General features: G+C 44.1%; 1 protein-coding gene across 3 annotated transcripts in view; it reads right to left on the minus strand.

Moving 5' to 3' along the window:
• Positions 1 to 14112, minus strand: part of ablim3 (actin binding LIM protein family, member 3) — a 39542-nt gene that overhangs the window by 13270 nt on the left and 12160 nt on the right. For all 3 annotated transcript variants that reach the window (XM_068714415.1, XM_068714414.1, XM_068714413.1), the window contains exons 3-6: positions 7571 to 7754; positions 3971 to 4086; positions 1193 to 1319; positions 920 to 1013 (exon numbers count right to left, since the gene is read on the minus strand). In XM_068714415.1, coding sequence (XP_068570516.1) covers positions 920 to 1013; positions 1193 to 1319; positions 3971 to 4086; positions 7571 to 7754 — 521 coding nt within the window. The remainder of the gene's footprint in view (positions 1 to 919; positions 1014 to 1192; positions 1320 to 3970; positions 4087 to 7570; positions 7755 to 14112) is intronic.

The following is a 14112-nucleotide window of genomic DNA, read 5'->3' on the forward strand; positions in this document are numbered from 1 at the left end:
GAGAGAGAGAGAGAGAGAGAGAGAGAGAGAGAGAGAGAGAAGGAGGGAGAGAGAGAGAGAGAGAGAGAGAGAGAGAGAGGGAGGGAGAGAGAGAGAGACTCACAGATAAAGGCTGACATGTCCCCATATCTATAAATAGCCCAGAGTGGCTGACAGTCAGGAACAAAACACTTTACACCAGCCAAACTGACAAGCAAAGGAGCACAGGGACAACAAGGCCCTGTGTGTGTGTGTGTGTGTGTGTGTGTGTGCGTGTGCGTGTCTGTAGTTCGGTTCCCTTTCCTTAGGTCCCGACAGACACCCTCCTAAACATTTAATTAGCATGTGCACATGATCACTTTCATTATTTTCCCTTCACCTCTGTCCGCCTCAGCTCCTCCTCCTCTGCTCTCCTCTCGCCACTGTTGACTCCTCTCCTCCATCTCTTTTTAAAAGTGCTTCAGCATAAGAGCACGCAAAGCACACATTTCTATCACTGCCGAATTTGCCGTCTGGGTCTTTCCTCCTTCCCTCTTTTCCCTTCGCTCTTTACCCTCTGATCTTTTTATAACTCCCTTTCTGTCTCAACCCCTTAGACAAAGTTATGATTCAATCTAGCTTTGTGTCGACTGTTAGCGCAGGTAGGCTTCCAAAATTGAATGTGAGAAAGTGGATGTGCACCAATGTTTGACCGGGCACTGCAGCTGAAGTTGTTTTGGTTGAGTAGAGCAGCACAACATTTTTATCAGACGCCAATCTTAAGTCGCTCACTCCCTAAAGCACAGCGGGGCTTAAACGGAGACGAGGATAAAACGCAACTGCTCAACTCCGATAACGCTGATTGCACTCCCAATTTGGATTTCTGTGTCACTGCAGAATTCTGCCCGGCTGAAAACCTCTGTTAGCGACGTCTCGTGTTGAAACCTGGTCCCGTTCTCACCTCCAGAACCCTTCCACTGATGTATCTGCTGCAGGTCTCACATTTCACCCCGTACTGGGCGTGGTAATCTGCCTCACAGTATGGCACTCCATCCCTGCAACATGGGAGAATAAAAAAGAGAAAAATGCTGTAGCGTGTTAAATGCACAGCTTAGCCTCGAGAGTTGGAGAGCAACTGGATATAAAAAAAAGTGTGTCCACTTGTACATCTCATCTGAGCGAGACATGAGAATCACATGCTCTGAAATGTTGAGGTTTCTTTCTACACACTCACTTGCTGATGTACTCTCCCGTGAGGACCATGTTGCAGGTCCGACATCTGAAGCAGCTGACGTGCCACTGCTTCTCCAAAGCCAGGAGGGACTGACCCTGCTTGATCTCGGCTCTACACCCAGCACAGTCTGTGGAAGGATAGCGGCGAGAGAGGAGAGAAAGAAGGATGGGAAAGGATGCAGACGGGAGAAAAGAAGTGGAGAGAGGAGAGAATTAAAGGAAGAGACAAAGTGAGTCAGGGTTTAATTGTGCATCTTTAAACACCCACTGCGCTCGTGAGTGTAGTTTTCTACCCGTTTGGCACAGCCACCTTCTTAATCAATAGCCGTACTAATGCGGGATATTGCAGAGCTGTGAGGCTTGTTCTCTCAACTGTAAGCACTGTTAAACATGATTAAATGCCGGCAGGAAGCAAGAATCACTGAAATAGCCTCAGGGCCAAAACAGGTGCATAAACCCCCCCCTCACATGAGACATGTATGAATGTTTCTCTCTCTCACGCCAAAACCAGCAGGCAGTATACAAGCAGACTGTAAAAATTCAAGTTAGGATGCCACAGCAAGTGTTATTGACCACTACTACCAGGGCAAGAGAGAAGCAGGACAGCGCAGAGGCTACACATGATGCATGGCTGCAGAGGGACAAAAAGCTAAAAAAAAAGGTCAGCGCTCCATTTGTTTCCATTTGGAAGACGTTTGGTCGAGGGCTAACCTTTTCTGACCTGGTCTACTGCCCCCTGAGAGAAGCCAGGAGTCACAGGGGACCACTCTGCCATGTCGGCCAAGGCAAACTGTGTTTCGCAGTCAAAAAGACTGCAGTGTATTGAGTTGGGTTTCTGCAGTCCAAATAAATCTCAACTGTCACTTGGTAGCGATAGTGCTGAGTCTATACAGTGCCAGGATTCCAGCCCCAGACACACAGCTGACGTTCCTCTGAGTCATGGCACAGTTTCCTTTCTATAGCCAATGAATTTAAGTGGTATCAAACGTCTAAAAATATAGGTACCAGAGCTTGTGACATGAAATTGTCATAGACGTAGAAATTCACACTGAGTGACGGAAAAAGAACACTGCTTTTCATCAGAAAACAACATTTCTTACTTTTCACCATGTGGCACAGGCCTGGTTCTAGACTGCTTTAAATGGGGGATGTTGGTTAATCACTAATGACTAGTTTTGATATGAGTGTCTTTAGATGTTTTATGATTTTATCTCAAGCTGTCTCCTAATGAGTACAGGTAAGCTGTGTACAGTAATCAGGGCCTTCCACAAGGATATGGAGCCAGAAGTAAAAAGTAGCCACGCAAATACCCCCTTTGAGAAGAATTTTGGATGTAAAAGCCCACATTTTGCCTCTGGCCCATTTTAATGCCACTATTCCATCATATACACTGATCTCAACTACTACATATTTTAATGAGTTTGCCTTCCCAATTATTGTGAAGATGATTTTGGATTCTTCTGCCTTTTAGCTCACACAGTCTGTAAATAGCTATTAAACATTTTGGGTGGCATGTTCCTCTCCCTTTTCTCCTCTACTGAAATACTCCACACCTAAGTACTCTCTCTCAGTCACATCACTGGTCTAATGGCTCCGAAACAGCTGTCGGCACAAATCTGCACACAAAGACGGGGGAGTTTTCTTTCTCATCAGGTAGTTACCGATTGATTTGGTGAAACTATTGTACAAGAAGATTCTGATCATTATTTTAGCAATAATTATCTAATATACAGCATATCACTTCATACATGGTCACATAGTTAAGTAATTAATGCAACACAACGGCGTTTGCACTGCAATGTGTTTCAAGGTCTACAAGTACAGTTGGAACCAAAGGCTACGATGAGTCCTGGTAACATTTCCATCATAAAAAAGCATAATATTGAGTTATAACCAACCAATATGATGTGAGTAGAGTCTGTGTGGTTATACTGTAGCAGTGTAGGTGTTATGAACAGCCATGCATAACAGTAACTCACTCTGACGCTGCAGTTCTCAGAGCCTGCAGATTTATCGTGTGGTCAGTTATTGCTTTCTGATCCTTTTCTCCTAAAATAATCATTTTGTCCTGGCTAAATGGATTTTTACCACTTTTTTTACACAGAGCATATATTTGCATTCTAAAATGAAAGAGGAACAGGCTGTAAAAGACAGTGCATTACATTTAGTGTCTGCACTCTGTGTCCCATCTCATAGACTGCCTCCTCATAAGACGGAGTGATGAACACGTACCTGGGGAGCCGTTTGGATTTCATTCTCCTGAATGGAGCGATCTGGGGAGGACAGTTATTCACTGCCGCTCCACCATCTGTTATTGCTGCACAGCCAGCGAGCGGCAGCCTGCTGTCTGTGTGCCACACTTAACAAATGATTCACTATCAATCACTATTGCTCTGATGTGGCATCCTAATTTATCGTTTTTTCCTGCTTTATTCTGAAAGGGTTAGGGGCGGGCACTCTACACTCCCACATATACCTGTCTGACAACACACATTATATATATATTTATGTAGGAATGTGTGCCAGGTGTACAGTGACCAAATCCTCTATTCTCTGCATGTTCAGTGTTGACAGTAATGAATGAATGATGTGTCTGTTTGCGTGGCATAATTCTCAGCTGGCGGATCAGCGCGACAGGTCAGACCACTGATTTGACAGACACTTGATTAGCTAAATGAGCTAAATGGGCCTCATGGACACATCGCATTAGACTCGGTTCGCTGTAGCGCCTGGTGGCCCCTAAACAAAGAGGACAGAGCAAGGCGGCCGCTGGACTTACGGCTGGGCCCGTGGATCTTGATCGGTTCATTTGGCTTGACGAGTGTGCGGGAGCACTGCTGGCACACACAGTCCTTTCCGCTGAACGTCACTCTGTCTCCGATGGGGAAGGGTTTACTGAGGAGGACAAGAAAATGGAGAGAGAGAGAGAGAGAGAGAGAGAGAGAGAATTAGAAAACTAGCGTACACAATAGGAGATAAAAAATGCCTGCAGTGATTCTGTGTGTTTTACATTACAACTTCAGTGCACACAGGGTAAATAACAAATGGGTGTTGGCAGAAACATGATTGGGTGACAGACAGGTCGTAATCCTGCTGAAACAAGCTAAATACAGTCCGACATCCTCTACGAACCTGAAAATACATTTCCAAACAGTTGAGGCGACGGGTTAATAGGACGTTGATTGTTGCATGAGCACCTGGCTGCTCTGTGATTAAAGAGGCGATAATGTGACGCTGCCACGGGCTTCTAAAAGGGGAAACTGGCTCCGTCAGTGAAAACTTATTAGGGGGACTGTGCGGAGTGCATACTGATCTCAACCGCCTCTTTCCCTTTCAAACTGTCCGCCCAGTTCGCTCTGCCCTCACTCACTCCCAACACAGCTGGTTCCACCAGGTCACAGTTCCCTTCACCCGCTTCAATGCTGAACGAAGATTAGGGAGTAAGTGAATACACGTACGAGCAAACAAGCAGGGTATACACGACAGCAGAACAGCGGCTGTGAAATTTTATTTACCGCATGGTGATGCACCGTTTTGTCTCTCTTTCCTCTTCTGTGGCATTTTTTTTGTGAAGACAGATTGATTTCTTTATGACTGGGGAGGATGTGGAGAATGAATGGGGGGCTAAAAGGCTTAGGGAAGGCTGTTTAAAAGACATAGACGGCAGTAATCCTTTTACTCCCCCGCCGAAGCCTGGAGCTGGGGCCAGGACCCAGAGGGAGGCCGGAGTCTCCAGCGGAGCTCAAAGTCTGCACACACGAGCATAGAACATCCATGTACGCACTTAGAGATGTCCAGAGGCAAGCATGTATAAAGGCTTGTGCAACATGTACACGCCACTGTTGAGGTTGTGAGCCCCAGAAAGTGTGTTTCTAGGGAGCTATTTTACAATTGTGGCTGTAAATATGTGAGTGTATGTATGTGTGTGTGTGTGTGTGTGTGTGTGTGTGTGTGTGTGTGTGTGTGTGTGTGTGTGTGTGTGTGCTATAAAAGCACAAAGGTTTGCTCCTTTGTGCTTTTATATTATTCAAAGTAGGGCAACATCCATACATAAAACAGAAAGGACTGACACGTGAGCAGGACAGATGAGGCAGCAGAGACGTTTCATCCCCCGAATTATACAACAAAGGCCCTGGCAAATACTTAATACAAGTCTATGAAAACCGATGAAGGGTGTAGTTCATTTAGGGTTCATTTTAATTGTTCACCTTCCAGTTGATGTCGAGGTTAACCATCTGTTCGTAAACCCAGAACATTTTTTAAATTTTTAGTGAACTGACAGGAGCAAAACGGAGAAGTCTGTATTTGACACATGAAGCCTGTTTTCGAGGTTTGTGTCTGTATCCACTTTCAAACATGACAGGCTGAATCGTGCATGTGTGAGCACCCACCCTCAGATCTCCTAGTCTATAGTCAAAGAAATGCTGCGATTGTGCAGAAGAGTGTGTTACTCTGCAGTTGACCTTGTCTTTACCTGTGTGTTGCTCTCACTCCCTCAAGACACTCTTGCCTTGTCAGCCTTTCTCAGCGCTTTAAAAATTTACTCTGTTTACATATTTAATGCATGTTTTTTTTTTTCCTCTTTTTTCCTAAACTGGCCACAGAAGTAAAGCTATTCCTGGCTTCAGCAATATGCCCTCTGATTTTGATCACCGCCGCTTTATTAAAAAACATCAGCACGGAACGGGGAAACTTGCAATCTGCCTTCGTTAGAGCCGAGGCCGGGGAATGACAAAGAGAAAAGAGACAGATGATGATGATGACATGAAGGAAGACAACGGGATAAGGACGGTGGTTTAGAGCAGGAAGATGAGGACGGTATTGATGAGGAGGAGGAGACAGAAGAGGAGGAGGAGGAGAAGACAGAAGAGGAGGAGGAGGAGGAAGAGGGGGTGGACGAGGAGGGGGAGAAGGTACAAGAAAGAATTGTGAGCAATGTGACAGAGGGCAGACGGAGCAGGAAAGAAGAGATTCGCCCTTCGGCTTCTCGCTGTCTCTTCCAGTTTACTCCTCACACACACACACACACACACGCACACAAACAGATATCCCCGTCACTGCCAGGACTGCTCCACTGACTGTCTCCGGCCAGTTGGTGTCAGCTCAGTTTTTTTTTTGCCCAGGGCTGCTGGGCATGACTGCTTGTTTATCAGCCAATGTCAAGCAGATACACAAACAACTAGCAAACACTACTCTCCTGGAGGGAGGTAAAGGAAGATCACTCTTATGTAAGCCTTGTAACAGAGCAAAAAAGAGCACAACAAACCATGAGAAGGGACTTTTTTAAGAATGGGGCATGAAAGAGCAAGAGAAAGGAGAGAGGGACAAGGAGAGTGAAATGGTGAAATAAAAAAAAGGAAAGTTACTTTGTTCTGGAGGAGCTTAACACAACCACTGATGGAGGTCAGATGAAAGATGGCCTACTTTTACTTAAGCTAACAGTGTGAAACATCGGGTCAGCTCTCTTTTTGGAATCGTGTCTCGACTAAGCAAAATGCCAGACCGCTTGAGCTTTCCAATCAGACATTTATTGACATTCAGGAGCCGAGATAAGACTGAATCATGAGCTGAGTGGCATTATTAAAGCCCCTATAAAGAAATGAGTCGCCTTATCATTTCTTATTGCAAAAGATGCAACTTGTGTAGCAATATTTGTGGAAGGATTGCATGGTTTCAAGGCAGAAAACAGTCGTACTTTTCTTATTCAGTAGCTCCATAATTCATCTGCTGTTCTCTGTCTAAAATATTACTGTGTCTGGTAATGGATAAAATATGACAAATAAAATATGTTTGTTTTTATAATTCTGCATCCTAAAGCTATACTAATGAACAATTATATAATAAAGATGGATGAAATTACTGTGTATAATATGTTGCCTGTCGTTACAAAACATAAATAGTACTCCATGTAAATGCTTATGTTGCCAGATGGAAAAATAGCCTAATGTGAATAATGTATTTCGAGCTTGTTGCACTGCCACCAAGTGGACGAAGAAAAATCAATTGATGCAGATTCAAACACCTGACAAATCAAATGAGATTGATACAAAATATAAAATACAATATCAAATTATCACTTGACGGTTGACAAATGTATATCGACTCATACCAAATGTCAGACAGAAGCTAGTTGGTGAACATAGTGGAGCATTTAGCTGCTTAAGAACCAGACGTTTTTTGGCAACGGTTGATTTTTTGGCAGGGGTTGGTGGAGACCAAAACAAAGCTAAAAGTAGAGTGAATATTGGACTTACTTTTACCAGAAACACAACTCCAAAGCAATAATGTTGCTGCACTAAGTACTACTGCGACCGTATATATACAGCATGTGGGTGTGTGTGTGTGTGTGTGTGTCCGGATTCGTGCGTGCATGATGTACCTGCAGACACTGCAGACAAAGCACTTGGGGTGGTACGTGCGTCCCAGAGCAGAAACCACCTCTCCCGTGATGAAGCTGTCGCAGCGGTCACAGCGTGTACCGTACAGACGCTGATAGTCCGCCGTGCAGATGTACTCGCCCTTCTTCTGGAAGAAGCCGGATCGTGCCAGATCACAGTTACACACTGTGGAGAGAGCAGGAGAGAGGAAGGGGGAAAATCAACACACTCAAAACACTATACCATATCCACTAACGTGTGGATGTTGTGTGCTCTTAACATCAAATGACATCAAATGTTCAAACAAATGATTTAAGTGCTATTTGTCTATGTTTTTCCATGTTTCTTGCATTAGACTTGACACATTGCGATTTTTTAACTCTGAGCGCCCTCCTTTCTACCTGTTTGTGTGAGCATCTGTGCTCGTTTGTGGTGTGTGTATGTTTCTCTTCACACATGAGTGCTCGGGAAGTTATTCCGCTCCAGACAGTGGTGAGCCAATTTGCTCTGATGGGAATATAATGATATAATCAGCGGAAAAGTCATTTTGTGCTAAACAATGTGAAGACGGAGACAAAACAACAGGCCGCAAGTTCCTACCATCATCAGAGCCTCCACTGCAGGCTCATTAAATTCCAATGGGGAAGGCACCAAAATCATTTGCTGTGTGTGCACAAGGTGAGTGCTCAGTTTGTGTATGTGTGTCTCTATATTGTGTATCCTAAGCGGACAATGTAAGCTGCCATTTAACCGAGAGTATATTCCAGCGGGCGTAATAGTATATAGCTAAGAGGCGTTCTCACGGATCAGTGGCTGTGGTTGCTCGTCTCTGGTTTCTCCCAGTCTGTGCGGTTCACCAACAGGAAGAGTTGCCAGTTATTGTAACCTCCAGCTGGGAAAAATACTATGACCTGACAGACATGATAATCAAGGTCATATGCTGTGTTAAACAATCCCAGATGTGTGATGTACATAAAACTATATATATCTCTATCTCTCTCTCTCTCTCTCTCTCTCTCTCTCTCTCTCTCTCTCTCTCTCTCTCTCTCTCTCTCTCTCTATATATATATATATATATATATAAACACCATTTTCAAAAATCGTATTAGTGAAAATTACCTGAAACTTGCATCAAAAAATTGTAAACCTTTGCCACTGTTGAACCTCACACTCTATTTGGGCATTATTATCTTGAACCTATTAGTCCCCTGCCCTATAATAATCAAACTGCAGTTATCATGCAACACAACTTATGGGTCAGCTGGTAATCAACCAGGTCTGAAATGAGAGCGGTGTAATCTCATCTAACTGCTGTAAGCATATATATACAAAAACTTTTACTTTAATACCTCTTGATGCGTTAAGATCTGCTACAGCCCGCTCTATAGGTGGTGAGCTATCTGGGCACCCCATGCACCAAGGCTGAGTCCCGCCCCTCCTCTCTCCCCCTTTCCTGTCTATCACTCTGTGCTATACATTAAAGGCAAGAAGCCCCAAAAAACAGAAGATCCGCGACAGGACAGTAAAATAAAAAAGCTTTATTCCCACCAGAAGGAGGTCAAACACAATAGTCTGTACTAAATACCTCACCTGAATGATTTCTAGATGAATGGACTTTCTCAGACACAAAGAACAGATTCTAAGTGAAGAAACCCGCTGATCCTCCTGATAAGTCTGCAGCTCATGGGAGACGGGTCATGAATTGGAAACAAGATCAGCAGCTAAGACGCTCAGGACATTAGAACCAGACAGTAGAGAGAGTCCAAGAAACCTGTACACAGTCTCGACTATCAGGAAACCCTCATACCCGGCAGCAGTGGAGCACATTTACTGTATCACCAAAAATAAAGAAAACGTGAAGGAGGTTTTTTTATTTGACCAAAACTGTATGCGTTTCAAAATATCTCAAATGATTTAATCAAATTCTTTCCTGAAACGTGTACTCTCTCTGACTGTACTGGGCTTTTTTCTTCTTTCTTTTTTTTTTTAAAGAAATCCCATGACATTACCCATGAAGTCATATACTGTTTCTACACAAAAGCCAAAACCACTGACCATTATCACAGCATGAAAAAATGGAAAATTAATCCATGTGAAAAAAACTGCAAATCATGATGTCACAACATTAGGTCCAGCAGACGATGATAGAAAACTAGCACCACAATGCCAGTAAATGAAGGTGGACTGTGCCGCAGTAAATAAAGCAGTTACCGTTGTAAACTCAACAAAGCATCACCCTGCTTGTGGCGGAATGAAGTGTCTTGAATACCAACAACATGCGGCTAATAAATGGCTTAATCCTAGCCATGCCATAGAGACTAGAGTTGCTGCTACAGGCTAAACTGGGTTCCATATAGCCACCAGTTGTCAGTGTGTGCTGGCAGGCGGAGAATTCACAGACACACAGACACAGACGGACACACACACACGTGCACATAAACCCTTCAAAGGGGCTCATTTAATCTCAAGCTGTTTATGAGTGGAGCGTATTGACTTAATGGTGTAATAAAAGATCAATGGGCCCTCACTTAAAAACAAAACAATCTCGGCTCCCACAGGAGGATGGAAACACATAAATCCATCCCCGATGAGATGGCACTGTGCGTATGCCGTGATAGGATGATGAAATGGGACAGTGTGTATCGGTGAGATATGATGATGGATCTTTATCATTGTGACAGGTCATTGGCATGAAGGCAAGGCGGCTGCAGAAGTGCAGAGGAAGGGAAGAATGAAGGGGATGCATGAAGCAGACCAGAGCTAAGATTTAGAATAGCCGGTTTCTAAAAATGTGTATGTATGTGTGGGTGTGTGTGTGTGTGTGTGTGTGTACGTGTGTGTGTGTGTGTGTGTGTGTGTGTGTGTGTGTGTGTGTGTGTGTGTGTATGTGTGTGTGTTTTTTGCATGCGCAAACCACATTTCCAGAACCACTGAACAATGGCACAGGCCTTCAAAAAGTGTCCCTGCTGCATTTTAAACCAGACTTGCTAAGACTCTTACCAGAAACCCAAATCACAGGCTATCTGATGCCTTCATGGAAAAGTGGGAATGGGGGGAGAAAATATTTCCACATCTACTCAACTCTTCGTCATGGAAGACATATCATTGTGTTTAGAAATGGTCCACTGCATTAATTTCAATAAAATGTTTTTAATCTTCTAAAACAAAATTGTAGTTATATTGAGTGCCACAATTCTCTCTTCTTTTCTCCCTCTGGCACTCTTTCGGAATGATTTGCTTTTCAATCTGCACCCGGATTGATTTTCAAATGACTGGAATTGGCTCAATTAGCCTAATGCACTTCATTAGCATATGGACGCCTGACCAAATCACAGCCGGCAGACGGGATCTGCTCTGACTGGATTGGACAGTTCACCTGTTCTGGCTAATCATATTGTTTTCTTCTGACTGGACGATTGGCTGGATGCCTTACAAAGGACATCCCCCTTCCTCAGTTGCCATAGGAGACGTAAACCTTCCACAGTTGCCCTAGAGACAGCTAGGTCCCTGAGTCTGAATGATGTGGTGCTGGTGGTGGCACATTTGGTTTTGATGTGGTTGAACTGGTGGCTGTGAATGCCAAATGTTTTCAGTGATGATAACCCTCAAATCAGTTTGAAACCTCCTGTGGTGGCGAAAAATATGTAATTGACACAGTTTTCCTCTAAATTTGACAAAAACTAAATGATTAAAGGCACAATACATAAATAATAAGACCATCTTTAAGTACAACAAGATATTCAAAGACTTAAAACACACACCACGTACACCTCTATCTATTCTATAGTACATTTGAGGTGACTGTCCAAAGAAAACTATGTGTCTCCAAGTGTTCATTTGTGGGTTGAGAATATAAAAAATCCATCGGAATACCTGAAGAAAGCATGATCTCAATGCAGGGGTGTTTTTCTTGCATTTGAACCTGTTTACAGGCACCTCGATAGACTCAAAGGAAAACCCAACTTGACAATTCTTCAAACCTCCCGATTAGAGCCTCCATGTTTACAGCTCACTTGCAGGCAGTCCCTTTACTTTTCAAGCTCTCTCATTTTATCTGTAACCATTAAGCAGAAGTTTCAAACTTGTTGTAGCTGCCAGCACAGTGGGTGGAGTTGGGTCAGAGCTCGGTTGTCTCTGCTGCCGCAGAGACGTGGCTTAGCTTGGCTCCGAGAAGAAAGGCTTTTGGTTACAGCCACACAACCAGCTCCACATGGTGTGGACACCAACCCATAAAAACAACAGCGCAACACAACCGACGCAGAACCACCCTGGTCTGTCTCACCGTCATACGAATGGCCTTCGGGTAATTTATACTGGTACTGCTTGTGGGAAAGCGCACACAGTTTGAGTGGAAAATCATAATCAAGTAGAATTGCCAAGTTAATAAAACAATTTGTTTATATGAGAAACTTTGTATTATTTGATGGAGACATAGTCAGGTTTCTCATCAAATAGCTTCCTAAGCCAAACATAATCAGCTTTGCAAGACGACATCAAAGACTTAATTTCATCTAGTTGCCCATTTTATGATCTTTCCCCGAATGGTGCTCTAATGAGGAAAACTAAAAGACGCTGCTTCTCTCCATATTTCTCTTTTTTGGCAAGGCAGGAAGGTAGCATCTAGATCATAAGTCTAGTGATTAGAGGTTAGCATGTAGGCCGGTGTCTGCAGCTGTGGTCATTAGAACCACGCTGATTAGGCACCCACAGGGGGTCCACGTGATTGGGTATTTATCTCCAGCCAACAGACGCAATTAAAATTCCCTTCTCAAAGTCGGCCTGGGCCGGAACCCCAAAATAGTGCTGACAGCCCTGCCTCCTCCCCTCCTCTTTCTCTGTCTTTCTGTTTAAAGACTGCTTCCAAAGCTTTGTGGCTCTGAGCACAAGGTCTCCACTTTATCTCAATTTGCACCCTCTTTCCTCGCTACGGAACTGCACCTACATGCAACTTTCCCTTTCTTTCACAGAGTCTCCCTTCGTTCCCCACTCCCCCCAAATTATCTCACTGCGACTCTTCCCTGAGCTCATTATGCTACTGTTAGGTCTTCATAATGTGCAATTAAGTAAATGGACATGCTTTGTACAGTACTTCAAAGTAGACCCGCTGCACAATCTAATTATTTTTGTCAACAATTATACAAAAATACAAGTAAAGTCATTTTTTTTTTCTTCAAAATAATAGGGCCAGCCACAGTGAAGCAGAGAGGCATGTATGCAGTGGGGCAGTGACACGTTTCAGCAGGGGAGGTACTCACCTATTCACCCCCACATCTGTGCTACCAACGTGGGCCCCGGGCTCCACTGCCCTCCCTCCGTCCCCTGGATCTGAGCCCTTCTGACAGGAGGAAACACTTCAAGAGTAAATAACGCGTTTTCTCAAGTTGTGCCAAATCACAGGGTGTGAGAGGAGGAGATCGGACAGACAGGAAGAGGAGGGAAACAAAAGTCTACAAACACACTAGCAGCTTTGTGAGGCTGCGCTCTGGCATGGGGCTTTCAGCGCGATGGCTACAACGATAATGTTAACATCCTAAAGTTTAGAAGGTATGTTTACCATGTCCCTATTTTATATTAGCATGCTAGTAGATGATCAAAGTTATTATAATTCATCCTCTGGGGCACATGTCTGTACACAATTTCAGGCCATCCAATTTGTTAAAACATTTTACTCCAAATGTCAACTTGCTGAACTAGAAAAAAGGTCAAGGACCACTAAAGTCATTAGGATTCATCATCTGGGAACAATGAATGTCTATAAAAAAGAATGTGTCAATCCCTCAAGTTTATATTTGACTGAATAAGTGAAAATGTATAGCTGCTTGTGGCGCTTAAGGAAAGGCTCCTCTGGGGACATTGAGTGTCTGGACCAGATTTCATGGCAGCCCACCTCACTGTTAGGATATTTCACTCATAACCGAAAATGTCAACCCCATGATGGCACTAGAGAAAAAGTGAGGCTATCACCAAAGTCAGCGGGAGTCATCCTCTAGAGACCATGAGTGTCTCTACAAAATGTAATGGCAATCCATCCAATAGTTGCTGAGATATCTCAAGCTGGACCAAAGTGGCAGACTGGCAGACTGACATTGCTCTCCCAAGAGCCATGCCGCTAGCGTGGCTATAAAAAAGAAAACCGGTAACAGAAAACAGACGGAGATGTGGTCGTAGAGGAGGGCGAGAGGAGACAGAGAGGGAGGCAGCTTAAGGCTAAAGCAGAAAGAAATCGTGCATGAGTGACAGGGTTTTCCTAGCATTTGGCTGCGGTAGTTGATGGAGACAGATGGTTGCCCAGTGGAGTCCCTTCATACCAGCAGACCAGCCCCGTTGTCGAGGCCTTCAGCTTTTAACCCTCTGAGGGCTGATAAGACACTCAGCGGAGGGGAAAATAGGCGTGAATCACATCTCTCACACACAAGCACAGGGATAACCAACCTGCCGTGAGAGATGGAGCCTTGTGATAAGCAATAAAAATGCTCTCCAGCTACAGCTCTGTGTACATATGTACTGGTTTAGTGTGTGTGTATGTGGGTCTTTGTCCAACACA

Source organism: Cebidichthys violaceus, unplaced genomic scaffold (genome assembly GCF_023349555.1).
Source record: "Cebidichthys violaceus isolate CVI_PGR_0920_01 unplaced genomic scaffold, fCebVio1.0.p SCAF_2, whole genome shotgun sequence".
Lineage (NCBI taxonomy): Eukaryota > Metazoa > Chordata > Actinopteri > Perciformes > Stichaeidae > Cebidichthys > Cebidichthys violaceus.